General features: G+C 42.1%; 2 protein-coding genes across 3 annotated transcripts in view; both read right to left on the bottom strand.

Moving 5' to 3' along the window:
* Positions 1–5,706: 5,706 nt before the first annotated feature.
* On the bottom strand, positions 5,707–8,144 carry LOC124009631 (C-C chemokine receptor type 8-like). Its single transcript, XM_046321632.1, has 2 exons — positions 8,005–8,144; positions 5,707–7,772 (listed from the first exon to the last, which is right to left on the bottom strand). Exon 2 carries the CDS (start codon positions 7,752–7,754, stop codon positions 6,621–6,623), a length of 1,134 nt encoding a protein of 377 aa, XP_046177588.1. The 5' UTR covers positions 7,755–7,772; positions 8,005–8,144; the 3' UTR covers positions 5,707–6,620.
* Positions 8,145–8,238: 94 nt separating this feature from the next.
* si:ch211-106n13.3 (vWFA and Collagen domain-containing protein) overlaps positions 8,239–27,016 on the bottom strand; it is a 34,018-nt gene continuing 15,240 nt past the window's right edge. For both annotated transcript variants that reach the window (XM_046321160.1, XM_046321159.1), the window contains exons 17-30: positions 23,976–24,029; positions 20,014–20,058; positions 19,735–19,788; positions 19,073–19,126; positions 18,895–18,948; positions 14,454–14,525; positions 13,942–13,977; positions 13,802–13,846; positions 13,620–13,652; positions 10,894–11,040; positions 10,719–10,773; positions 9,957–10,151; positions 9,741–9,818; positions 8,239–9,496 (exon numbers count right to left, since the gene is read on the bottom strand). In XM_046321160.1, the coding sequence (XP_046177116.1) occupies positions 9,309–9,496; positions 9,741–9,818; positions 9,957–10,151; positions 10,719–10,773; positions 10,894–11,040; positions 13,620–13,652; positions 13,802–13,846; positions 13,942–13,977; positions 14,454–14,525; positions 18,895–18,948; positions 19,073–19,126; positions 19,735–19,788; positions 20,014–20,058; positions 23,976–24,029 (1,110 nt within the window). In that variant the 3' untranslated portion in view covers positions 8,239–9,308. The remainder of the gene's footprint in view (positions 9,497–9,740; positions 9,819–9,956; positions 10,152–10,718; positions 10,774–10,893; positions 11,041–13,619; positions 13,653–13,801; positions 13,847–13,941; positions 13,978–14,453; positions 14,526–18,894; positions 18,949–19,072; positions 19,127–19,734; positions 19,789–20,013; positions 20,059–23,975; positions 24,030–27,016) is intronic.

The following is a 27,016-nucleotide window of genomic DNA, read 5'->3' as shown; positions in this document are numbered from 1 at the left end:
TCCTCCTCATGGACTGTACCAGATTTGCCAGTTCTTACTGTGAGAATTTGCCAGTTCTTGCTATGAGATGTCACCCCACTCTTCCACCAAGGCACCTGCAAGTTCCTGGATATTTCTGGGGGGAATGGCCCTAGCCCTCACCCTCTGATCCAACAGGTCCCAAACGTGCTCAAAGGGATTGAGATCCGAGCTCTTCACTGGTCATGGCAGATTACTGACATTCCTGTCTTGCAGGAAATAACACACAGGACGAGCAGTATGGCTGGTGGCATTGTCATGCTGAAGGGTCATGTCAGGATGAGCCTGCAAGAAGGTTAGCACATGAGGGAGGAGGATGTATTCCCTGTAACGCACAGCGTTGAGATTGCCTGCAATGACAACAAGCTCAGTCCGATGATGCTGTGACACACCGCTCCAGACCATGGCGGACCCTCCACCTCCAAATCGATCCCACTCCAGAGTACAGGCCTCGGTGTAACACTCATTCCTTCGACGATAAACGCGAATCCGACCATCCCCCCTGGTGAGACAAAACCGCAACTCGCCAGTGAAGAGCACTTTTTGCCAGTCCTGTCTGGTCCACCAACATTGGGATTGTGTCCATAGGCGACGTTGTTGCTGGTGATGTCTGGTGAGGACCTGCCTTACAACAGGACTACAAGCCCTCAGTCCAGCCTCTCTCAGCCTATTGTGGACAGTCTGAGCACTGATGGAGGGATTGTGCATTCCTGGTGTAACCCGGGCAGTTTTTTTAGCCATCCTGTACCTGTCCTGCAGGAGTGATGTTTGGATGTACCGATCCTGTGCAGGTGTTGTTACATGTGGTCTGCCACTACGAAGACGATCAGCTGTCCATGCTGTCTCCCTGTAGAGCTGTCTTAGGTGTCTCACAGGACGGACATTGCAATTTATTGCCCTGGCCACATCTGCAGTCCTCATATCAAATTGAGATGGTTTGGGATGAGTCTAACTGCAGAGTGCAGGAAAAGCAGCCACCAAGTGTTCAGCATATGTGGGAACTGCTTCAAGACTGTTGGAAAAGCATTCCAGGTGAAGCTGGTTGAGAGAATGCCAAGAGTTTGCAAAGCTGTCATGAAGGCAAAGGGTGGCTATTTTAGGAATCTCAAATATAAAATATATTTTGATTTGTTTAATTAACACTTGTTTGGTTACTACACGACTCCATATGTGTTATTTCATAGTTTTGATGTCTTCACTAATTTCTACAATGTAGTCCCAGGGTCCCAGGGTCCTTTCTACAATGTAGGAAATAGTAAAAATAAAGAAAAACCCTTGAATGAGTAGGTGTTCTAAAACTTTTGACCGGTAGTGTACATGTAGGTGGAGTTAAAGTGACAATGCATATATTATAAACAGAGTAGGAGCAGCATAAAAGAGGGGTCTGGTAAGCCTTTTGATTAGCTGTTCAGGAGTCTTAAGGCTTGGGGGGTAGAAGCTGTTAAGAAGCCTTTTTGGACCTAGACTTGGCGCTCTGGTACCGTTTGCCATGTGGTAGCAGGGAGAACAGTCTGTGGCTAGCGTGGCTGGGATCTTTGACAATTTTTAGGGCCTTCCTCTGACACCGCCTGATATAGAGGTCCTGGATGGCAGGAAGTGTGGCCCCAATGATGTATTGGGCCGTACGCCCCATCCTTTGTAGTGCCTTGCGGTCAGAGGCTGAGCAGTTGCCATACCAGGCAGTCAGGATGCTCTCGATGGTGCAGCTGTAGAACCTTTTGAGGATCTGAGGACCCATGCCAAGTCTTTTCAGTCTCTGGAGGGGGAATAGGCTTTGTTGTGCCCTCTTCACGACTGTCTTAGTGTGTTTGGACCATGATAGTTTGTTGATGATGTGTACACCAAGGTAATTGAAGCTTTCAACCTGCTCCACTACAGCCCCGTTGATGAGAAGGGGGCCTCCTTTGTCCTCCTTTTCCTGTTGTCCACAATCATCTCCTTTGTTCTGATCATGTTGAGGGAGAGGTTGTTTCCCTGGCACCACACGACCAGGTCTCTGACCTCCTCTCTATAGGCTGTTTCATCGTTGTCGGTGATCAGGCCTACCACCATCGTGTCATTGGCAAACATGTTGATGGTGTTGGAGTCGTGCCTGGCCGTGTAGTCATGGGTGAACAGGAGTACAAGAGTGGACTGAGCACGCACCCCTGAGGGGCTTCAGTGTTGAGGATCAGCATGGCGGATGTGTTGTTACCTACCCTTACCACCTGGGTGTGGCCCCTCAGGAAGTCCAGGATCCAGTTGCAGAGGGAGGTGTTTAGTCCCAGGGTCCTTAGCTTAGTGATGAGCTTTGAGGGCACTATGGTGTTGAATGCTGAGCTGTAGTCAATTAATAGCATTCTCACATAGGTGTTCCTTTTGTCCAGGTGGGAAAGGGCAGTGTGGAGTGCAATAGAGATTGCATCATCTGTGTATCTGTTGGTGCGGTATGCAAATTGGAGTGGGTCTGGGGTTTCTGGGATAATGGTGTTGATGTGAGCCATGACCAGCCTTTCAAAGTACTTCATTGCTACAGACGTGAGTGCTACGGGTCGGTTGTCATTTAGGCAGGTTACCTTAGTGTTCTTGGGGACAGGGACTATGGTGGTCTGCTTGAAATATGTAGCTATTACAGACTCAGTCAGGAATAGGTTGAAAATGTCAGTGAAGACACTTGCCAGTTGGTCAGCATATGCTCGGAGTACACGTCCTGGTAATCAGTCTGGCCCTGCGACACTGTAAATGTTGATTTGTTTAAAGGTCTTAAGCACATCGGCTATGGAGAGCGTGATCACACAGTCGTCCGGAACAGCTGGTGCTCTTATGCAACAGCGCCTCCTCAACCTCAGAAGGCTGAAGAAATTTGACTTGTCACCTAAAACCCTGACAAACTTTTACACACGCACAATTGAGAGCATCCTGTTGGGCTGTATCATTGCCTGGTATGGCAACTGCACCTCCCTCAACAACAAGGCCCTCCAGAGGGTGGTGTGCAACGCATCACCGGGGGCAAACTACCTGCCCTCCAGGACACCTACAGCACCCAATGTCACAGGAAGGCCAACAAGATCATCAAGAACAACAACCACCCGAGCCCCTGCCTGTTCACCAAGCTAACATCCAGAAGGCGAGGTCAGTACAGATGCATCAAAGCTGGGACCGAGAGACTGAAAAACAGCTTCTATCTCAAGGTCATCAGACTGCTTAACAGCAATCACTAACTCAGAGAGGCTGCTGCCTACATAGAGACTCACTAGTCACAATAAACAATGCCACTTTAATAAAGTTTACATATCTTACATTACTCATCTCATATTTATATACTGTATCTTATACTATCTATTGCATTTTGCCTATGCCGCTTGGCCATCGCTCATCCATATGTTTATATTAACATATTCTTATTCCATCCCTTTAGATTTGTCTGTATTAGGTAGTTGTTGGGGAATTGTTAGATTACTTGTTAGATATTACTGCACTGTCGGAACTAGAAGCACAAGCATTTCGCTACACTTTTCGCTAACCATGTGTTTGTGGCCAATATAATTTTATTTGCTTTGATCAACTGTGGCCTACTGCTAACAACTTCAGCTGCAAGTAGCCTAGAGAAGACTAAGCGCTTTGATCCTCTCTGGCCAGGGGAAATGAAGAGGTAATGTCATGTATTTATAGCCTAAACTGTGTATTTATAGCCTAAAATAGGCTTATTTATTTGTATTAAGAGAAAATGTGAATGTGATCAAATTGGTTTCACATTCAAACTTTGGGTGGCTAGGCTACCTTATCAATCCACAATTATTGATTGTAATTAATCAATCGAGACAATAGTCATGACATACTGTGTGAGTCACTTCTTAATACAAATGCAAAGGCCTACCTGATGCAACCCTGCATAAAGCAAACTCAGCCTTTTTAGTTCTATTGTCCAATTGCAGTTGTTTTATTTATTTATTTTAAACCATATGACCTGATTTAAAAAAAACTCTGGTCCCATCATAACCCATATAAAACCGGTTTACAGATGATTTATTACTATGTCAGACCCTCGAACTTGGGTCCGGATTGGACCTGGTTAGGTTAGCCCAGTGGTTCTCAAAACTCTTCTCAGGGACCCCCAGATGTTTCAAAATGTCATTTTAGCCCTGAACTACTTCAGCTGATTCACCTAATCAAAGGTTAGTTGACAAGTTGAATCTCGTGTGCTAGTTTTGGAATATTTCAAATACATGAACCGGCTGGGAGTCCCCAAAGAGTGGTTTGAGAACCACTGGGTTAGCCTACCAGATCAGGACAAACTCTGGGTCCCAGGAAAACTTAGCATCTCAGTATTTCAAAATGTTTACTTATCTAAAAATGTCAACTTAGTGTGTAGATATTTTTAGATAGTTTCTTGAGATTTTGACTTGCGTATCTCAACATTTTTATAGTATCTCGAAATATTTTGTTGTATAATTTTTTACAATTCTTGGCGGGAATGGGCTTCCATACCTTGAGTATCAATTATAGACTATGGGCTACTAGAGATTGTGAAACCTTGGAGACTGAAATCATTGATAAATTAAATTATTTAGTAGTCTTATGTGTCACTTTTGAATGAAGCTATAGTTCCTCTGTGTTATAGAAGGCTTGCTTGCCAGGCTTATGTTTCCTTTGTACTGTGATGAATAGTGCCACCATGTGCCCATTAAGTGTTGCATCACCCTCCCTGAGACCTAAAGTAACTTGTGCTTCTGACATTCACAGAAGCCTGTTTACCTCTGCCATCTGAGTGCTGGCTTTTAAAGGAGGCTCTGTTTGTAAAGATAAGGGAATGTGTTTTCTCACCTGTCTTAGTTGAACACACATATTGTAAGTCAGGTTAAGCATTTTTTTAAATGTTTACCTTTATTTAACTAGGCAAGTCAGTTAAGAACAAATTCTCTGGTTCAGGACAACATATTTTTATCTTGTCAGCTCAAGGATTTGACCTTGCAACCTTTCGATTACTAATAAAACACTCTAACCACTAGGCTACCAATTTACCAATCATCTGGTAAATCACTGGTAAACAATTCCACTGAAGAATGATTTTGTAATATTGTTAGGGCTGGTTTCTGAGACACAGATTAAGCCTAGTCCTAGACTAACAACATGTTCAATGGAAAACCTTCATTGAACATGCTTTTTAGTCCAGGGCTACACTGTTAGAAAAATTGTTTCTATCCGTAACCTAAAATGGTTCTTTGGCTGTCCCCATAGAAGAACCATTTGAAGAACCCTTTTGGGTTCCATGTACAACTTTTTCCACAGAGAGTTCTATATGGAACCCAAAACGGTTCTACCTAGAACCAAAAATAGTTATCCTATGGGGAGAACCCTTTTGAATCCTTTTTTTATAACAGTGTAGGCTTAATCTCTGTCCGGGCAAACCGTCCCTAAATGTTAAGCAAAGTGAAATATAAATAATAGGATGAGTAACAGGGTGCTCTCCAACCAGTTTCTGAGAAGAGAAGTGTGAGTAGGGGAAGTCTGAGTAATACCAAGAACAGGCTGCTCTGAAAATAGCTATATTGAATAAATTGTTGGTTTTCTTTCACCATAGTTATGGCAACTAGAATATGGTATGACAGGCCTACAGTACATAGAGTATGATCAAGCATATAATATGCATCTCTCTCAACAGGTAGACCGATATTCAGTTGCTCAACATTCAGAGCCACAAGGCACAAATATATATATTTTTTTTATTAGAAATGTAATGCAAAGATTCAAAGATAGTAAGTTCCTGAAGCAAATCAAATGTACACTTTCTTGATTTAAAATGTCATTTGTATTGTAACTTACAATTCAGCAACAAATGTTGAGTACATCAAGTCAGAAGCAAAAGTACACATAATTGTAATTGCATATACACATTGTGTTGCGCTGAAATTCCATGAGAACATTAACATAAAACCCTCCTCAAAGCAAACAGAGCTAAACATCATGGAAAACATGTACCTTATCAGACATCTTGTACATCATTTACAAATCATATCAACAGTTTGTCCTCTGTAGCTCAACCTGGTAGAGCCTGACACTTCCAATGCCAGGATTGTGGGTTCAACACCCATATGTGGAATGTATGCATGCATAAGTCACTTTGGATGAAAGTGTCTGCTAAATGGCATGTTTTTGACCTGGCAGGAGCTCACTAGAGGTACTGTAAGTACCAGCACAAAATGTTCTACTGCTTGAGCTCCTGTTCCTCTTGTAGAATATTAACTCAAGGGGCCTCCTGAGTGATGCAGCCATATAAGGCATTGCATCGCAGTGCTTGAGGTGTCACTACAGACCTGGGTTTGACCCCAGGCTGTGTCGTGACAGGGAGTCACATAGTGCGGCGCACAATTGGCCATCTGGGTTAGGGGAGAGTTTGGCTGGGATCTTCAGATGAGCTGTGTTTCCTCCGAACATATTGGTACAGCCGGGTTAAGCAGCGCGGTTTGGCGGGTCATGTTTCGGAGGAGGTATGACTCTACTGAGCCCGTTGGGCAGTTGCAGCAATGAGATAAGATCGTAATTGAAAAAGTGGGTAAAAAAAAGAATATTAGCTCAAAAGTATTGTGGAGATCCTGCACCTAAATTTAAACAGTACCGGCACACTAAATGGGTACCGGAACCTGTGCTCTGGCTTGAAGACCAGTTCCTTTCTCATATTCATACATTGTATGTGGACTTTTCTGAGAAGTTATTCTACTGTTGCCACTTTGGCTAGTCATGATGTGTCTCTTCAGACATGGGATGCGCTTTGCAAGTAGTTGCCAGAAGTGACTCTGAAACTTTTTCCCAACAAACGTGTAAAAGACAGGGCTCACACAACAGTAGAGGTATGCTATATTCCTAGTGACATACACAGCGTGGTTAAGCACTTCAGAACACGGCTCAGAATCATCACTGGTGGAGATCTGGAGGGCCCTCAACAGAATTACAACATTGTATGGGGTCCAGCACACAAAAAACGTGAATATAATCACGAAAATCAGCTTGACTGCCCTGCACTTCCCTCTCATCTGGGTTGACATGATTCGGACCGTGATTCTAACATAGCAGTACATGACCATAGCCAAGGGAAACAGGAAGAAGATCACAAACTGCTGATAGTAACCAACCAGCTGCCATTTTATCATGACCGCATTGGAGAAGCCTGTCTCCTCACAAAGGTATCCGTCGCGAGGATCCTCCCGGACATTGTATAGAACCAACTCCTTGACACTGGCCAGCAGGCTGATACACCACACGACTGCCGAGGAGACACAGGCGTAGATCTTCCTCCTCCATTTGGGGGCGTTGATGGCATGGACCACAGCCAGGTACCGGTCAAAGGTCATGAGAGTGAGGAAGAGGATGGAGCTGTAGAATCCTATGAAGTACAAGCTACCCACTAGCTTGCACATGACCGAGTCAAAGATCCACCCATAGAGGTGGTACAAGGCCCAGAAGGGCAAACTGGAGGCGAATAGCAGGTCAGAGATGACCAGGTTGAGGAGGAAGATGTTGGTGATGGAAGTGAGCTTCTCGTATTTGTACATAATGCACAGAACCAGCCCATTCCCAATGATGCTTAGCAGGAAATTGATGGTGTACAATATTGGTGTGAACTTGGCTCCAAATCTGTTCACATCAGCTGTAGCACAAAGATTCACCAGTTTATCCACAACATAGATGGGGTCTGTGTAGTTATAATCCATGTCATTTTCATCGCTGAACAAATCCAAGAAGTCTTTGTACTCCGCCATGGTTGTCAGTCTCTTAACCTGTTTAAAGGTTGTAAATATGTTTTATTTTCTGGTCTGCTATTATTAGTATTTGCAGATTGCAAGATAAACTGGTAGTTACACAATATTTAGCTGGTAAATATGCTTTCATTTCTTTAATAAAATTAAGTAAATACAGAGAAACTACTAATTTTAACTACTTAATTTTTCAGTAAATACCCTACAATCTGCAAGTGGACTGTATACTTAAAGCGATACTTTAACAACTCACCAGTGTGACTTTTCTAGGTCCTGGTGTTGGGATTGTCAGAAAGGAAGTGTTGTTTTCCTGTTAACGTGTCAATGCTAGTATAGTAGGTTGAAGCTTTGTGTGCGAGAGGTGTTGGTACTGCTAGAGACATGTGATCTACTCCAGCCTAAGAAACTCCCAAACAAGTGGCTGTCTTGACACTGTTCAATAGAGGAACCATATTCAAATGAGTAATAAATCGATTGTAACAGAGGATTCAACTACAAGACTACAACAGAAGTTTATTCAAAAAAGACTTCACAGTCAACAGTGTTTTCTCTGATAAGAAAATACATGGAGAAATGTATACATTTGATTAGAAAATGTGGAAATCAAAATAAGAAAGTCAATTGAAACAGGCCAACAATATTTGAAAAGTATACTACAAACTGTATCAAAATAGCCCATTTGATATATTAAAACATATTGTGGGGAATAATAATAATAAGATAGATGGAAGTTAAATCAGGAAAAACTGATCATGGTTACTACAGACAGACGACGCATACTGACAGTAAACATGCTAGTTTCCATCCAGCAGGAGGTTCACTGAACACTGAGAGGAAAATGCAGAAGTTGTGTAACAATAAGCATATCTATGATGACTAGGACAATAAATATGTTTATACCCGTAGAAGTGAAGCAAATTAATGACTGACAAGCTTGATTGAAAAGGAAAATAAATTACTTATAAAAGTAATTTCTACATATAAAAAATATAGTACTTTGTAGTGAAGAACTAGTAGTTTTAAAGTGAAAGACTTCTGATGCAGAGTCGTATGTTCCAAGTGTTGCTCTTGAACATACAGTAAATCATTTGGGAGAAAACTTTTTCACAATTGCTACCTGTCACTCCAGATCATGTTTAATGCTTTGGATCCAACAAAGAGGTAGTTTAACTAAGGCAGTGCAATTCTCATTGTAAGTTTCTATACCTCCTCGACACTGATAGACAGTAAAAACAACATTGTCACTCGGATATTATGAGCCAGTGATGGGGTAATAATATCCCTAATCCCCACTTGTCCTCATCACTTCTGCCTGTTCACTGAATTACCCCTGGCCTGAAGACAGTGTCAAACAACCCTGTTTGGCTGGATACCAATTTGCGTCACTTTGTTGCCCTATATCCTCTGTTTCTTCTCTCTCAAGTTTGAGTGGATCATCCCACATGAAACAAAGGGTTAACTCACTCACTCCAGCAGCCCTTGATTTTTCAGTGAGCAGTCCTTGACTTAGTTAGTCTCAAAATGTCAAATTAAAATGTCCTGCTTTCCTTGTGAGGCCTAGAAGTTGGGTCCTTTGCTGTAGCGTTCCTCTCTGAGAATAGCCTGGTAGCAGGAGGTGGGGTCACATACGCCATTGGCCCCAGGAGGGCCACGCTTCCCTGGGATGCCGGGGATTCCTGACTTCCCTGGTTCACCTGGAGGCCCTGAGACACCGTGTCCGTCACTGCCTCTGGGCCCCTGGAGACCTGCAGAGGTGGAAGATAAAGACACAAAGAGTATAATTGTTTATCACATATCCCTGACAGCCACAGGGACAATCTACAGACTCCTACACATGTTGATCAATTGGTCAGACAGTATGTTGGTCAATATTCAATTGGTCAGACAGTATGTTGGTCAGTATTCAATTTTAGATGACTGGTATAAATTTGTTTGTGAAAACATGAATAGCATCACTCAACATTCCTACAAGAAGTGGGGGATTCTTACCTGCTGGGCCGGGAGGACCTGTCAACCCTGTGTCTCCATCTCCTTTGGACCCCTTTAACCCCATTGGTCCAATATCACCTGCACATAAGAGCATAGCAAAAACAGCCAGCAAGGTTACTTAATCCCAAAACCATGGAATTGCAATTTACATCAACAGCACTACATAGACTGAAGTCAAATTCTTTGACCGTCAATCCCTGTAACCCACTGTGTTACCTTTGTGCCCATGAGGCCCCATCCGGCCTGGCTGTCCTGGGTAACCCTGTAAACCGAGCGTGCCAGGGTACCCTGGCGTTCCACTGGGGCCCTTGGGGCCGGCAGGGCCTGGCTCACCAGGTGGCCCCTTCACTGTCTCACACTGCCCACATTGACTTTCTGGTGCCATCATCGCCAGGAGCTGCGGCAGCTGATCTGGACAGGGGAAATTAGCATTTGTTCTGTATGCAGCACACAATACTAACTAGTCTTGTTTCTGTATTGACACAAAGTACATTGTTGCAATGACCAGTAAGCCAATGACATTTCTTTAGTTTGGAGCCAGATCCTAATTTTCAGGACTACTGTCGGTCTGTTATTGTGTAATCTCTCCAAGAGTGTTACGTGTCAAAAATAGCAACTTGTTCTGACACATGCCCAGACACAGTGATTAGGAAATCATGCACATTGCAGAGGATGCGCTTTTTTGTCACCAAATTGCAGAAATGAAATCTGCATTGGTGCGCTAGATCGAGGCGTGCTGCTGTACACATAGTTCAACAGGATACTACTGTATGCATAGACCTACAGTTACCAACATAGTCACTATTTTGAAACGGCATAGATATGTGCACTTGGTGAAAAAACAAAACAATGGACGATTGCCTAAATTCCTAGCAAGCATTTTGAAGTTTATCATTTTTAACAGCCAAAATTCTTCAAGAATCCATACAACAGATAATGGTCATGCTCATGCATGAAATAAAATAGCAGGAAACATACTCCGAAGAACATTAGCGCAAAGCGTCATCAAGTGGTCATCAGTTGGTGGCTTCCCCTGAAAGACAATACATTCACATCAGTATGCTGGTAGTTAATGAGCTGGTAATGACTCTATTGACATTTTTGGGCAAATGGCTTTGACTCGAGTCTAGAGGAACAGATGTGGTCAACTTACAGGTTTGCCTGGGTATCCCAGCTCTCCTGGTTGCCCTGGTAACCCATCTTGTCCAGGAGAGCCGCGAGGTCCAGCAGCTCCCATCAGACCCACGTCCCCCTTCCTCCCCTCCGCCCCTCTGGCTCCAGTATCTCCTGATAGGCCTTTCTAGTGGGGGACAACATCACAGCTAATTCAGTTGGTGTATTGTTGTATGTTTGCAAACATTTGAGGATGCAAACAATTAAACAGACAGCCGTCTGTTGAATTCACTTGACTTTTGAAAGCAATGTCTGCATAGGATGGTGTCATTCTGTTCAATATCTTTTTTATTTAATTGAATGTGTTCAATGTGAAGACGAAGGGGGGATTTCCAAACCACATACACTACCATTCAAAAGTTTGGGGTCACTTAGAAATGTCCTTGTTTTCAATGAAAACATACATGAAATTAGTTGCAAAGGGAATAGGAAATATAGTCAAGAGGATGACAAGGTTATAAATACAGATTTTTTATTTAAATAATAATTGTGTCCCAAAACATTCCTCTATTTGCAGAAATTACAGCCTTGCAGACCTTTGGCATTCTAGTTGTCAATTTGTTGAGGTAATCTGAAGAGATTTCACCCCACACAAATTGGATTGGCTTGATGTGCACTTACGTACCATACGGTCAAGCTGCTCCCATAACTGCTCAATAGGGTTGAGATCCAGAGACTGTGCTGGTCAATCCATTATAGACAGAATGAATACAAGCTTACTGCTTCTTCCCTAAATAGTTCTTGCATAGTTTGTCACTGTGCTTTGGGTCATTGTCCTGTTGTGGGAGAAAATTGGCTCCAATTAAGAGCCGTCCACGGGGTATGGCATGGCGTTGCAAAATGGAGTATTAGCCTTCCATCTTCCCTTTTACCCTGTACACATCTCCCACTTTACTACCACCAAAGCACCCCCAGACCACCACATTGCCTCCACCATGCTTGGCAGATGGCGTCAAGCATTCCTCCAGCATCTTTTTATTTTTTCTGTGTCTCACAAATTTTATTCTTTGTGATCCGAACACCTCAAACTTCGATTCGTCTGTCCATAACACTTTTTTTTCAATCTTCCTCTGTTCAGTGTCTGTGTTCTTTTGCCCATCTTAATATTTTATTTTTATTGGCCAGTCTGAGATATGGCTTTGTCTTTGCAACTCTGCCTAGAAGGCCAGAATCCCGGAGTCACCTCTTCACTGTTGATGTTGAGACTGGTGTTTTGCAGGTATTATTGAATGAAGCTGCCAGTTGAGGACTTGTGAGGTGTCTGTTTCTCAAACTAGATACTCTAATGTACTTGTCCTCTTGCTCAGTTGCGCACCGGGGCCTCCCACCCTTTCTATTCTGGTTAGAGGCAGTTTGCGCTGTTCTGTGAAGGTAGTAGTTCACAGCGTTGTATCAGATCTTCAGTTTCTTGGCAATTTCTCGCATGGTATAGCGTTAATTTCTCAGAACAAGAATAGACTGCCGAGTTTCAGAAGAAAGGTCTTTGTTTCTGACCATTTTGAGCATGTAATCGAACCCACAAATGCTGATGCTCCAGTCTAATGAAGGCCAGTTTTATTACTTCTTTAATCAGAACAACAGTTTTCAGCTGTGCTAACATAATTGTAAACGGGTTTTCTAATGATCAATTAGCCTTTTAAAATGATAAACTTGGATTAGCTAACACTACGTGCCATTGGAACACAGGAGTAATGGTTGCTGATAATGGGCCTCTGTACGCCTATGTAGATATTCCATTAAAAAAACAATTTAAAAAAGAAATAAAATCAGCCTTTTCCATCTACAATAGTAATTTACAACATTAACAATGTCGACACTGTATTTCAGATCAATTTGATGTTATTTTAAATGGACAAAAAAATTGTGCTTTTCTTTCAAAAACAAGGACATTTCTTTTTATTTATTTATTTATTTTAATTTGACCCCTTTTTCGTGGGATCCAATTGTTAGTAGCTACTATCTTGTCTCATCGCTACACTCCCGTACGGGCTCGGGAGAGACAAAGGTTGAAAGTCATGCGTCCTCCGATACACAACCCAATCAAGCCACACTGCTTCTTAACACAGCGCGCATCCAACCCGGAAGCCAGCCGCACCAATGTGTCGGAGGGAACACCGTGCACCTGGCAATCTTGGTTAGCGTGCACTGCGCCCGGCCCGCCACAGGAGTCGCTGGTGCGCGATCAGACAAGGATATCCCTACCGGCCAAACCCTCCCTAACCCGGACGACGCTAGGCCAATTGTGCGTCGCCCCACGGACATCCCGGTCGCGGCCGGTTACGACAGAACCTGGGCACGAACCCAGAGTCTCTGGTAGCACAGCTGGCGTCCAGCAGTACAGCGCCCATAACCACTGCCCCACCCGGGAGGCCACAAGGACATTTCTAAGTGACCCCAAATTTTTGAACGGCAGTGTATGTATGTTTATTTTCATAGACCATTAGGTTCTCATGAGAGAGTAGAGAATGCAGAACTGACTACTAGATACATTTCCCTTCATCAGAATGTGTTTCTATTTGTTAGCATGATAGGACAAATAGTCTTCTAAATACACCTTCTGTACCATAGGTGCACTTTTCAATTACCCATTGTACAACTGAGAAGTTACATTTGTAAATTGAACTTCGACCTATGTCAAATGAAAGGATAAAGTAGAACATGAACTCTCTAAGATGAAATGAATCAGATCAAACGAGTTAAACTCACCTCTCCTTTGCTTCCTTTGAGTCCAGTTTCTCCCTGCAGTGGCAATCATTCACAACATGAGGATAAAAACACTGAAATAAATGGATGGTCTAAAAGGCAGTATGAATATCCTTTAGTTACAGTATCATTGATGCATGCCTCCAAAAACAGAGTTAAGAGGTGAAAGGTTAAATGTTACATACGTTTGCCCCAGTGTTCCCAGGAACTCCATTGTTACCTCTCTCACCCTGGAGATATGGGTAAAGGTGGTGATGAAAAAAACCATTCAATGCTGTTGCTCACAATATAACATACATTTCAGATTTCTTTTATTGTATTATACCTGGCTTCCTTTGGGACCAGGTTCACCAGTTTCGCCCTGAAAACATATGTCCTGGTTATCTCGAGTCAGTCATATTATTATTTTTTTATTATATGTATTTGTTTACAAATTGAACCTTTATTTAACTAGGCAAGTCAGTTAAGAACAAAATCTTATTTCACAATGATGGCCTACACCGGCCAAACCCGGACGACGCTGGGCCAACTTTGCGCTGCCCTATGGGACTCCCAATCATGGCCGGTTGTGATACAGCCTGGATTTGAACCAGGGTGTCTGTAGTGACGCCTCTAGCACTGAGATGCAGGGCTTGTAAGTAAGCATTTCACTGTAACATGTGCACATGTGACAAATACAATTTGATTTGATTTAGACCGCTGCGCCAATTGATAACAGTTAATAAACCAAAAAGCCATACTCTACTCTAGTTAAGTTACTTTTGTAATGTAGTTTATACGTAAGTACTTACTGAATCAAGCATATGTGAAAGTGTTTATCATTTTGTAATTCATTACCTTGTGACCTTTGAACCCTGGCAGTCCTCGGTCACCAGGTAACCCTTGAACCCCCTGCTCCCCCTCCAGTCCCTGGAGAATCAACAGGAAACCCATTCTTCATAATGGCTTTAACAAAACATAACAGTTCCACTACTATATAACAATCATACATGTACAGCGGCTTCCGAAAGTATTATCCCTTGGCATTTGGTCCTATTTTGTTGCCTTACAACCTGGAGTTGGGGGGATTAGTATCATTTGATGTACACAATATGCCTACTACTTTGAAGATGCAAAATAGTTTTTATTGTGAACCAAACAAGAAATAAGACAAAAAACAGAACTTGAGCGTGCATAACTATTGCCCCTCCAAAGTCAATACTTTGTAGAGCCACCTTATGCAGCAATTACAGCTGCAAGTCTCTTGGGGTATGTCTCTATAAGCTTGGCACATCTAGCCACTGGGACTTTTGCTCTTTCTTCAAGGCAAAACTGCTCCAACTTCTTCAAGTTGGATGGGTTCTGCTGGTGTACAGCAATCTTTAAGTCATACCACAAATTCTCAATTGGATTGAGGTCTGGGCTTTGACTAGACCATTCCAAGACATTTAAATGTTTCCCCTTAAACCAGTTAAGTGTTGCTTAGGGTCATTGTCCCACTGGAAGGAGAACCTCCGTTCCAGTCTCAAATCTCTGAAAGACTGAAGTGGGTTTCTCTCCAGAATTTCCCTGTATTTAGCGCCATCCATCATTACTTAATTCTGCCCAGTTTCCCAGTCCCTGCAGATGAAAAACATCCCCACAGCATGATGCTGCCATCCCTAGGCTTCACTGTGGGGATGGTGTTCTCGGGGTGATGGGAGGTGTTGGGTTTGCGCCAGACATAACGTTTTCTTTGATGGCCAAAAAGCTCAATTATAGTCTCATCTGACCAGAGTACCTTCTTCCATATGTTTGGGGAGTCTCACACATGCCTTTTCTTTAAGCAATGGCTTTTTTCTGGCCACTCTTCCGTAAAGCCCAGCTCTGTGGAGTGTAGGGTTTAAAGTGGTCCTATGGACAGATACTCCCATCTGCACTGTGGAGCTTTGCAGCTCCATCTTTGGTCTCTTTGTTGCCTCTCTGATTAATGCCCTTCTTGCCTGGTCCGTGCGTTTTGGTGGGCGGCCCTCTCTTGGCAGGTTTGTTGTGGTGCCATATTCTTTACATTTTTTAACAATGGATTTAATGGTGCTCCGTGGGATGTTTAAAGTTTCTGAAATTTGTTTAGAACCGACCCCTGATCTGTACTTCTCCACAACTTTGCCCCTGACCTGTTTGGAGAGCTCCTTGGTCTTCATGGTGCCGCTTGCTTGGTGGTGCCCCTTGCTTAGTGGTGTTGCAGACTCAGGGCTCTTTCAGAACAGGTGTATATATACTGAGATCATGCACACAGCTTGACTTTATTTAACTAATTATGTGACTTGACGGTAATTGGTTGTACCAGATCTTAATTAGGGAATTCATAGCAAAGGGGGTGAATACATATGCACACACCACTTTTCTGTTTAAAAATGTTTTGAATATTTTGAAACAAGTACATTTTTTCATTTCACTTCACCAATTTGGACTATTTTGTGTATGTCCATTACATGAAATCCAAATAAAAGTCCATTTAAATTACAGGTTGTAATGAAACAAAATAGGAAAAACGGCAAGAGGGATGAATACTTTTTCAAGGCACTGTACATTCAAGTAGTTAGATTCCGTCTTTGTGACAGAGAGCAAAATGAGCCACACACACAGAACATTACTTATTTCCTTTCCATGTACAGTAGTGCAATTTGTATTTTATTCTTCGGGGACTTCTACTTGTTAGTACTGAATGGCACAAGGCCAAAAGCACATGAACCATAGGTCTACAGCAGTAAAACATAATGATATGTATTGTGAGTTATAATGATGCTGAGAGATATGTCCCAATTCGAAGGCTTCTGCCTGAGGTGAATCCTGTATGGAAAAACCCAATTTGCAGCCACCAGTACTGAAATACTGTATATAGAGTTGAAGTCAGAAGTTCACATATACTGGAGTCATTAAAACTTGTTTTTAACCACTCAAAAAATGTATTGTTAACAAACTATAGTTTTGGCAAGTCAGTTAGGACATCTACTTTCTGTATGACACAAGTAATTTTTCCAACAATTGTTTACAGACAGATTATTTCACCGTATCACAATTCCAGTTGGTCAGAAGTTTACATACACTAAGTTGACTGTGCCTTTAAACAGCTTGGAAAATTCCAGAAAATGATGTCATGGCTTTAGAAGCTTCTGAAAGGCTCATTAACATAATTTGAGTCAATTGGAGATGTACCCGTGGATGTATTTCAAGGCCTACTTTCAAACCCAGTGCCTCTTTGCTTGACATCATGGGAAAATCAAAAGAAATCCGCCAAAACCTCAGAAAAAAAATTCTAGACCTCCACAAGTCTGGTTCATCCTTAGGAGCAATTTCCAAATGCCTGAAGGTACCACGTTCATCTGTACAGAAACAGGTACAAAAGTATCTATATCCACAGTAAAACGAGTCGACATAACCTGAAAGGCCGCTCAGCAAGGAAGAAGCCAGTGCTCCAAAACCGCTATAAAAAAAGCCAGACTATGTCCTCTGGTCTGATGAAACAAAAATATCACTGTTTGGCCATAATGACCATCGTTATGTTTGGAGGAAAAAGGGGGAGGCTTGCAAGCCGAAGAACACCATGCCAACCGTGAAGCACAGGGGTGGCAGCATCATGTTGTGGGGTGCTTTGCTGCAGGGACTGGTGCACTTCACAAAATAGATGGCATCAGACGTAAGGAAAATTATGCGGATATATTGAAGCAACATCTCAAGACATCAGTCAGGAAGTTAAATCTTGGTTGTAAATGGTTCTTCCAAATGGTCAATGACCCCAAGCATACTTCCAAAGTTGTGGCAAAATGGCCTAAGGACAACAAAGTCAAGGTATTGGAGTGGCCATCACAAAGCCCAGAACAAAGCCCAGGGCAGAACTGAAAAAGCATGTGCGAGCAAGGAGGCCTATAAAACTGATTCAGTTACACCAGCTCTATCAGGAGGAATGGGCCAAAATTCACCCAACTTATTGTGGGAAGCTTGTGGAAGGCTACCCAAAACGTTTGACCCAAGTTAAACAATTTAAAGGCAATGCTGCCAAATACTAATTGAGTGTATGTAAACTTCTGACCCACTGGGAATGTGATGAAATAAATCACTCTCTACTATGGCTCTGTCATAACCTCACATGGTCTCTCCTATCATTGCTATGCAGACGACACACAATTAATCTTCTCCTTTCCCCCTTCTGATGACCAGGTGGCGAATCGCATCTCTGCATGTCTGGCAGACATATCAGTGTGGATGACGGATTACCACCTCAAGCTGAACCTCGGCAAGACGGAGCTGCTCTTCCTCCCGGGGAAGGACTGCCCGTTCCATGATCTCGCCATCACGGTTGACAACTCCATTGTGTCCTCCTCCCAAAGCGCTAAGAACCTTGGCGTGATCCTGGACAACACCCTGTCGTTCTCAACCAACATCAAGGCGGTGGCCCGTTCCTGTAGGTTCATGCTCTACAACATCCGCAGAGTACGACCCTGCCTCACACAGGAAGCGGCGCAGGTCCTAATCCAGGCACTTGTCATCTCCCGTCTGGATTACTGCAACTCGCTGTTGGCTGGGCTCCCTGCCTGTGCCATTAAACCCCTTCAACTCATCCAGAACGCCGCAGCCCGTCTGGTTTTCAAACTTCCCAAGTTCTCTCACGTCACCCCGCTCCTCCGTTCTCTCCACTGGCTTCCAGTTGAAGCTCGCATCCGCTACAAGACCATGGTGCTTGCCTACGGAGCTGTGAGGGGAACGGCACCTCAGTACCTCCAGGCTCTGATCAGGCCCTACACCCAAACAAGGGCACTGCGTTCATCCACCTCTGGCCTGCTCGCCTCCCTACCACTGAGGAAGTACAGTTCCCGCTCAGCCCAGTCAAAACTGTTCGCTGCTCTGGCCCCCCAATGGTGGAACAAACTCCCTCACGACGCCAGGACAGCGGAGTCAATTACCACCTTCCGGAGACACCTGAAACCCCACCTCTTTAAGGAATACCTAGGATAGGATAAGTAATCCCTCTCCCCCCCCTTTAAGATTTAGATGCACTATTGTAAAGTGCCTGTTCCACTGGATGTCATAAGGTGAATGCACCAATTTGTAAGTCGCTCTGGATAAGAGCGTCTGCTAAATGACTTAAATGTAATGTAAATGTACTATTATTCTCTCTACTTAAAATAAAGTGGTGGTCCTAACTGACCTAAGACAGGGAATTTTACTGACTTTAAATGTATTTGGCTAAGGCGTATTTAAACTTCCGACTTCAACTGTATAGCATCTTTCACCTATCCCCAAACAGCTGAAAAATACCTACATTCAGTCCAGGTGTCCCAGGATGTCCTTCGGATCCACGTGCACCTTGGGCCCCCTACACATGTAGAGATGTGATAACAGAATACATACACAGACAGAGTATATGCAGCTCAGACACACACAACACACACTGACTAAGGATAGGGGAAATGCAGTAGCGGCAATAATTCACTAGTTACCTTTGAGCCTTCAAGTCCATAAGTTCCAGGTGGACCAATCGGACCCTGAAGACCCTGTACATGAGTGAAAATTCAGTTTTTAAAACAATGGCTTAATCATCTGTAAGGCATAATGAAATGAACCTCATGAAAATAATGTGATTTTAAATCATGTTAAATTCTGAGGACTAGACTTTATTATAGATCAAAGGCGAGGCAAATAGTTAATTTTATCACACCAAATGGTATAGAGACAAAAACAAATTGAAAGATACACAGAAAATAATTGGTGAAGAAAATGGTGAAAATGTGAGAATGATTTGAAATCACATGACAATAAAATACAATGTCCTCATTGGCTTTTCAGTTCTTCTAAAGTGGTCATGTAAGCCACAAGTCGGATAGAAGAACCTCAGTTAAATTCAAGCATAGAGTTGCAATATCTTGACATTCCAATTGAGGGCAGCAAAGTTGTGGTTCAGCAATGACACTTAAATGTGCTGTACAGTTCCTACTTACACGTACATTCCTATTTTGTGGAGGATCTCACTCTGAATTTTGCAGAGGAGCGTTATGGAGCAGCAAAATAATTATTTAATTTTCAATAGGGTGAAAAGAAAAGAGAAGAAAATATGTAATGAACATCAAGCATACTGTAATTTCAGGTCCGATCCGTCACCTACCTCAGGTCCTTTTGGTCCAACCAGCCCCTCTTGTCCGGGTGGGCCTCTCTCCCCCTTGTAAAAACAAGGTCAAATCAAATGGTATTAAAAAGGCATTTTATATTGTTTTCAACACACAGGGTTTTACAGTTACTCTTTCACCGAATATTTCATTAGTCATTTGCTTTCTTAGGAGGCAAAGAGAATGTCATAATGACACAGAGGGTGAGCCAACCAAGTCATTGATTGCGCCATGGCCAACTACTGGATTATATTGTCTAAGTTTGATCTTTTTATTACCCGAGGTCCAGCAGGCCCCATCTGCCCGGGAAGGCCTCGGATTCCCTATGACGATTATGAAAAAACAGAGATATCACACTCAGGAGAACTATGAAAAAACAAAGGCAAATATCTACAGTCCCAGTCAAAAGTTTGGACACACCTACTCATTCAAGGGTTTTTCTTTATTTTTACTATTTTCTACATTGTAGAATAATAGTGAAGACACCTAAACTATTAAATAACACATATGGAATCATGTAGTAACCAAAAAAGTGTTAAAGAAATATAAATATATTTCATATATTTGAGATTCTTCAAAGTAGCTACCCTTTTCCTTAATGACAGCATTGCAAACTCTTGGCATTCTCTCAACCAGCATCACCTGGAATGCTTTTCCAACAGTCTTGAAGCAGTTTCCACATATGCTGAACACTTGTTGACTGCTTTTCCTTCACTCTTCGGTCCAACTCATCCCAAACCATATCAATTGGGTTGAGGTTGGGTGATTGTGGAGGTCATCTGATGCTGCACTCCATCTCCTTCTTGGTCAAAAAACCCTTGGACTCATCAGACGAAAGGACAGATTTCCACTGGTCTAATGTTCATTGGTCGTGTTTCTTGTCCTCCTGAAAGTCTCTTCTTCTTATTGGTGTCAATTAGTAATTGTTTTCTTGCAGCAATTAAACAATGAAGGCCTGATTCACAAAGTCTCCTCTGAACAGTTGAATTGTGTCTGTTACTTGAACTCTGTGAAGCGTTTATTTGGGCTGCAATTTCTGAGGCTGGTAACTTGCAGCAGAGGTAATGCTGGGTCTTCCATTCCTGTGGTGGTACTCATGAGAGCCAGTTTCATCATAGCGCTTGATGTTTTTTGCAACTACACTTGAAACGTTTAAAGTTCTTGACAATTTCCGGATTGACTGACATTCATGTCTTAAAGTAATGATGGACTGTCATTTCTCTTTGCTTATTTGAGCGGATCTTGCCATAATATTTAATTGGTATTTTACCTTCTGTATACTTCCCCTAGCTTGTCACAGCACAACTGATTGGCTCAAACGCATTAAGGAAAGAAATTCCACAAAGGAACTTTTAACAAGGCACACCTCTTAATTGAAATGCATTCCAGGTGACTACCACATGAAGCTGGTTGAGAGAATGCCAAGAGTGTACAAAGCTGTCATCAAGGCAAAGAGTGGCTACTTTGAAGAATCTCAAATATAAAATATATTTTGATTTGTTTAACACTTTTTTCGTTACTACATGATTCCATGTGTTATTTCATAGTTTGTCTTCACTATTATTCTACAATGTAGAAAATCGTAAAAAATCAAGAAAAACCCTGTAATGAGTAGGTGTGTCAAAACTTTTGACTGGTACTGTATATCAATAAACATGTACAGTATCATTTCTACAGCTCAATTTCAGCACAGCTGAGGGTCTCTTACTGCTCTTGAAATATCCTGGAAACTGGAAGAAAGCTGTATCATGATGATGATGATATTGTGCACATGAAATTAGAGGCCCACTTTCTATTTCCAGTTCCCATGTTTACCCGGCTGGCAATGACCACAATATCAACCTAGTTTACAGCCAGTCAGAGCTTTCACCCATTATCTACAGTAAGTAATGACACTCATGGGACTTAGGGAGGGAGCCATGATGATGATTAAAGTTAGCAGAGAGGACAAAATAAACTGTTAGTTCCACTCCTCGTGATGCATTGCAGGATTTTACAGTTGTAGGATGGCTTGGCTGACTGGCTCATTAGAACTTTCATTCATTTTTCAATATAGTTAGATTTGACTTGATTTCCCCATAAACAGGAACATTGTAATTATGGGCAAAGTGGCACAGCAGAATGGCATCTGAGGGCACTGGCCACCACACCTAAATTCAAATAGTATTTGTTTTCTTTCAAATACTTTGAGCTTGATTGGAGAATGGCATGCGAGGGCACTGGCTACATTAGCTACATGTCGAGCCACAGGGTTTCATGTTGTGCGAGAGCCAGACTACAGGCTCGTACATTTTTGGGGAGTCAATATTTCATGGTATAATATTTATCAAACTCCTCTTGCTATTTTTGGTAAGCACATTAGTTGCTGTATCCATTTTCAAACAGACCAGCTTAAATTCGATGTTGTCTGTGAAATGCTCAACAAAACAAAAACAGGCTTGCATTGCATTAGACAGAGACCAGATAGACGATTATATTGACAACTGTATTTGTCGATCTCCACCTGGTGGCCTTTCAGTGGTCTCTTTAAATAGGTGAAAAACAGGAAAGAACGTCCCAATGTTTACCTCACCCACCTCATTGAGGTGAGAGCTGGTAGTTACTAAAGTATTTTTGATTAGCCTCTAGGACTAGGTGTACTTCTGCATTAATCATTCATTTGATCCCACATAACCCTTGTTTACTCAATGGAGCAGTGGAGACTGGTGGGAGGAGCTATTGGATGACAGGTTCATAGTAATGGCTGGAATGGAAAAAATAGAATGGAGACCTCCCTGACCAAGGCCCTTCTCCCCCGATTACTCAGTTTGTCCAGGCAGCCAGTTCTAGGAAGAGTCTTGGTGGTTCCATACTTCTTCAATTTAAGAATAATGGAGGTCACTGTGTTCCTGGGGACCTTCAATGCTGCAGAAATGTTTTGGTACCCTTCCCCAGATCTGTGCCTCGACACAATCCTGTCTCGGAGCTCTACGGACAATTCCTTTGATCTCGTGGCTTGGTTTTTGCTCTGACATGCACTGTCAACTGTGGGACCTTATATAGATAGATATGTGCCTTCCCAAATCATATCCAATCAATTGAATTTACCACAGGTGGAATCCAATCAAGTTGTACAAGCATCTCAAGGAGGATCAATGGAAACAGGTTGCACCTGAGCTCAATTTCGAGTCTCATAGCAAAGGGACTGAATACTTAATTAAGTAAATAAGGTCATCTCTGTTTAAAAAAATATATATTTACAAAAATAAAAATAAATGTTTTTGCTTTGTCATTATAGGTTATTGTGTGTAAATGTATGAGGGGGGAAACAATTTAGTCCATTTTAGAATATGGCAAAACCTGGAAAAAGTCAAGGGGTCTGAATACTTTCCGAAGGCACTGTACGCAGTATTTCCAAAGACTATGAAAGAGGAGACTGAATATTACATCATAGTGGTTCTCATAATATTTCTATGGTTTGGAAAAAGGAAATTAAGGTTGTTAGAGATTAGCACTTAATCTTCTTTAGTAGAAACAAGGTAGTTAGTGGATGTAGGCTACATATGGATTACACACAGATGCTATCAGGTCTTTTTAGCAATTGGTCAAAATTATTTTTAGTGAAAGGTTTAACCCAAAGACAGATTCTGCCAAGATGGGTGTGGTTATTGGTGCTCCCTCAGACAGCTGGTTCAGATTCTGGCCAGGGGCCACAGTACCACACTAAAACCTTAGCTGTATATATTACTCAAGGTTTTCATGCTCCTATTGTGGACAAGGAGGAAATGTGGCTTAATTTTTTTTGGGGGGTGGACAAGTTAGGGACAATGTTTATTATTTTGTGTTATATCAATGTCTTTTTAAATGTTTCTGACAGGTGATAAGCATAGACAAATAAGCTTAGACATGTTTTTATGTTTAATCATATAAATAGTTTTCTATACACCAAGTGTGGATCCTGGGGTCATGTAGCAAACAAGTAGCAAACATTGTGGTTGGATGAACACCACATTTGGAGACAAATCTACGCAAACACCATGACTATTTTGATTTAAAAGTCCTTAATGTCATTTTAGGTGACTTTATAAACGATCCATGGTTTTAGTGTATATTGGAAAAACATAGTTGCTATGATCATTTAAAGGGAGCAGGTAGTAGAATGCATAGGAGTGGATGAGGATGATGAGTAAATGGACTGGCTTAGTGAATGGTTCCAGCTTTTATTAAGAAATAACGTTTCATTTGAACAATGAAGACTCACCGGAACTCCAATCTGTCCATCACCACCGTGAACCCCAACGTCTCCTTTCTCACCCTAAACATAATAAAACAGAAGTACTCTGAAATAGCTACTGTAACATGTGAAAATATCCATTGAGCTTTGAGACAGATGACCGCCTCAAGTTGGGGGGTTTCCATACCCCATCAGTGAGGTTTAAAACTATCACTCTTAACAAAAAATGTAACAAAAAAATGTATTCTAAATCCTCACTAACACAACATACACACTATTCATTTTCCAAGGTGAGTGTAGAGTGCAGCAGTAGAACAGAGTGCACGAGGGAAGAGACGCTCCTTCTCAAACACTCATACACCTCCGACCTAGGTTTATGATATAAACCACAGACCACAGTACACGCTGCTCAGTCAGGTTTTCAATAATAAAGGAGGTAAAGCAGGGAAAGCTGTGGGTTTATAGGTCCTGACACACAGAGGGCGGCTTTTGAAGTGCTTTGCCTTCCTGAACATCTAACAGGCACACGTGCGACAAAGAGCCTATCATTAGCAACATAAGAGGTCTGTATGATCTTATAAAAAGACATGGTAAAACTGTAATGGCTGTAAATATTGAGGATGACAAGTGTTGATTATGGCTTTCAGAATGTGTAACCAACACAGTGTGGGAGATGTTATCCAGAAAAGGAGTATCTACCGTCAAACTTATTGAATGCTCTTCAGTTTTAGCCATGCTAACTACATCTCTGCAATAATGCATGTTCAATTACATAAATTAAAACTGCAGCCAAGGCATGAAATCAAGAAAAACCCTGTTATCAAAATCTCAAATTACATAGCACCCAAAAATGCTATTATGAATACTGTATACTATATCACAATTACTCATGTGATTCGCCAAATTACAAGACATTAGTTACATTTTTAAGACACTGGAAACCTATTTTGGAACACTCTTAGTAAAAAGGGTGTTGGATGTTGAATTGTGTTCTTGTCTTGTGTGTTTTAAATATAGCATTGATTACTGTACTCACATACAGAATGAACATGTTCTGGACAAGTTCACACAAGTCAGTCATCAATTTAACCTTTCATGTCAATATACGGAATCTATTTTCATCTAAAATGTTGGTTATGCAAAATTAAAGTCTGAAAGACTGTTGAAAATGCTAAAGTGTATCACATCAATCACACATCATGGTCAAAACTTGATTGAGTATGAGTCACTTACATTGGGGAGAACAAGTATTTGATAACCTGCATATTCGGCAGTGTTTCCTAATTACAAAGCATGTAGAGGTCTGTAATTTTTATCATAGGTACACGTCAACTGTGAGAGACGGAATCTAAAACAAAAATCCAGAAAATCACATTGTATGATTTTTAAGTAATTAATTTGCATTTTATTGCATGGCATAAGTATTTGATCACCTACCAACCAGTGAGAATTCCAGCTCTCACAGACCTGTTAGTTTTTCTTTAAGAAGCCCTCCTGTTCTCCACTCATTACCTGTATTAACTGCACTTGTTTGAACTCGTTACCTGTATAAAAAACACCTGTCCACACACTCAATCAAACAGACTCCAACCTCTCCACAATGGCCAAGACCAGAGAGCTGTGGAAGGACATTAGGGTTAAATTGTAGACCTTCACAAGGCTGGGATGGGCTACAGGACAATAGGCAAGCAGCTTGGTGAGAAGGCAACAACTGTTGGCGCAATTATTAGAAAATGGAAGAAGTTCAAGGTGAAGATCAATCACCCTCGGTCTGGGGCTCCATGCAAGATCTCACCTCGCGGGGCATCGATGATCATGAGGAAGGTGATGGATCATCCCAGAACTACACGGCAGGACCTGGTCAATGACCTGAAGAAAGCTGGGACCACAGTCTCAAAGAAAACCATTAGTAGCACACTACGCCGTCATGGATTAAAATCCTGCAGCACACACAAGGTCCCCCTTCTCAAGCCAGCGCATGTCCAGGCCCATCTGAAGTTTGCCAATGACCATCTGGATGATCCAGAGGAGGAATGGGAGAAGACCATGTGGTCTGATGAGACAAAAATAGAGCTTTTTGGTGTAAACTCCACTCGCCATGTTTGGAGGAAGAAGAAGGATGAGTACAACCCAGAGAACACCATCCCAACCATGAAGCATGGAGGTAGAAACATCATTCTTCGGGGATGCTTTTCTGCAAAGGGGACAGGACGACTGCACCGTATTGAGGGGAGGATGAATGGGGCCATGTATTGCAAGATCTTGGCCAACAACGTCCTTCCCTCAGTAAGAGCATTGAAGATGGGTTGTGGCTGGGTCTTCCAGCATGACAACGACCCGAAACACACAGCCAGGGCAACTAAGGAGTGGCTCCGTAAGAAGCATCTCAAGGTCCTGGAGTGGCCTAGCCAGTCAACCCAATAGAAAATCTTTGGAGGAAGCTGAAAGTCCGTATTGCCCAGCGACAGCCCCGAAACCTGAAGGATCTGGATTAAGTTCTGCTTTTCTGATGTATCAAATACAGTACTTATGTCATGCAATAAAATGCAAATGAATTACTTAAAAATCATACAATGTGATTTGTAAGTAGGAAAACCTGCAAAATCGGCAGTGTATCAAATACTTGTTCTTCCCACTGTAGGTACTCCTTCCAAGATTTCTCATCTCTTCAAAGTATTGTGATTTTTCATGCACAGGAAGGAACAATGTTTCTCCCCGTGTGGAACGAAGCATTCTATTTGACATAGATGTTTAGGCAAGATTGTGCAAAAATTATATTCTTCTCTTGCTTTTGAGGCTGTGCCTTACTCTAAAGCAGGGCTCTCTAGCCATGTTCCTGGAGAGCTAGCCTCTTGTAGGTTTTCAATCCATCCCTAATCTAGCGCACTTGATTCCATTATATTAACCAGATACTCCAGTGACCGCTCTATCAATTTAAACAAATATCTTCAAAAATGGAAAGCAGTCGGGAGGAGGCAAGACCATTCTAGCAAATGAGAGGGCAGTGACGCGTGGGAACAACAGGCACAACTCCAATATAAAGTGTTTTTTCTCAAAGTTGCCAGGAT

This window comes from Oncorhynchus gorbuscha, linkage group LG22 (genome assembly GCF_021184085.1).
Source record: "Oncorhynchus gorbuscha isolate QuinsamMale2020 ecotype Even-year linkage group LG22, OgorEven_v1.0, whole genome shotgun sequence".
Classification (NCBI taxonomy): Eukaryota; Metazoa; Chordata; class Actinopteri; order Salmoniformes; family Salmonidae; genus Oncorhynchus; species Oncorhynchus gorbuscha.
Note: the sequence above shows the minus strand (reverse complement) of the source record. Positions and strands in the feature narration are given on the sequence as shown.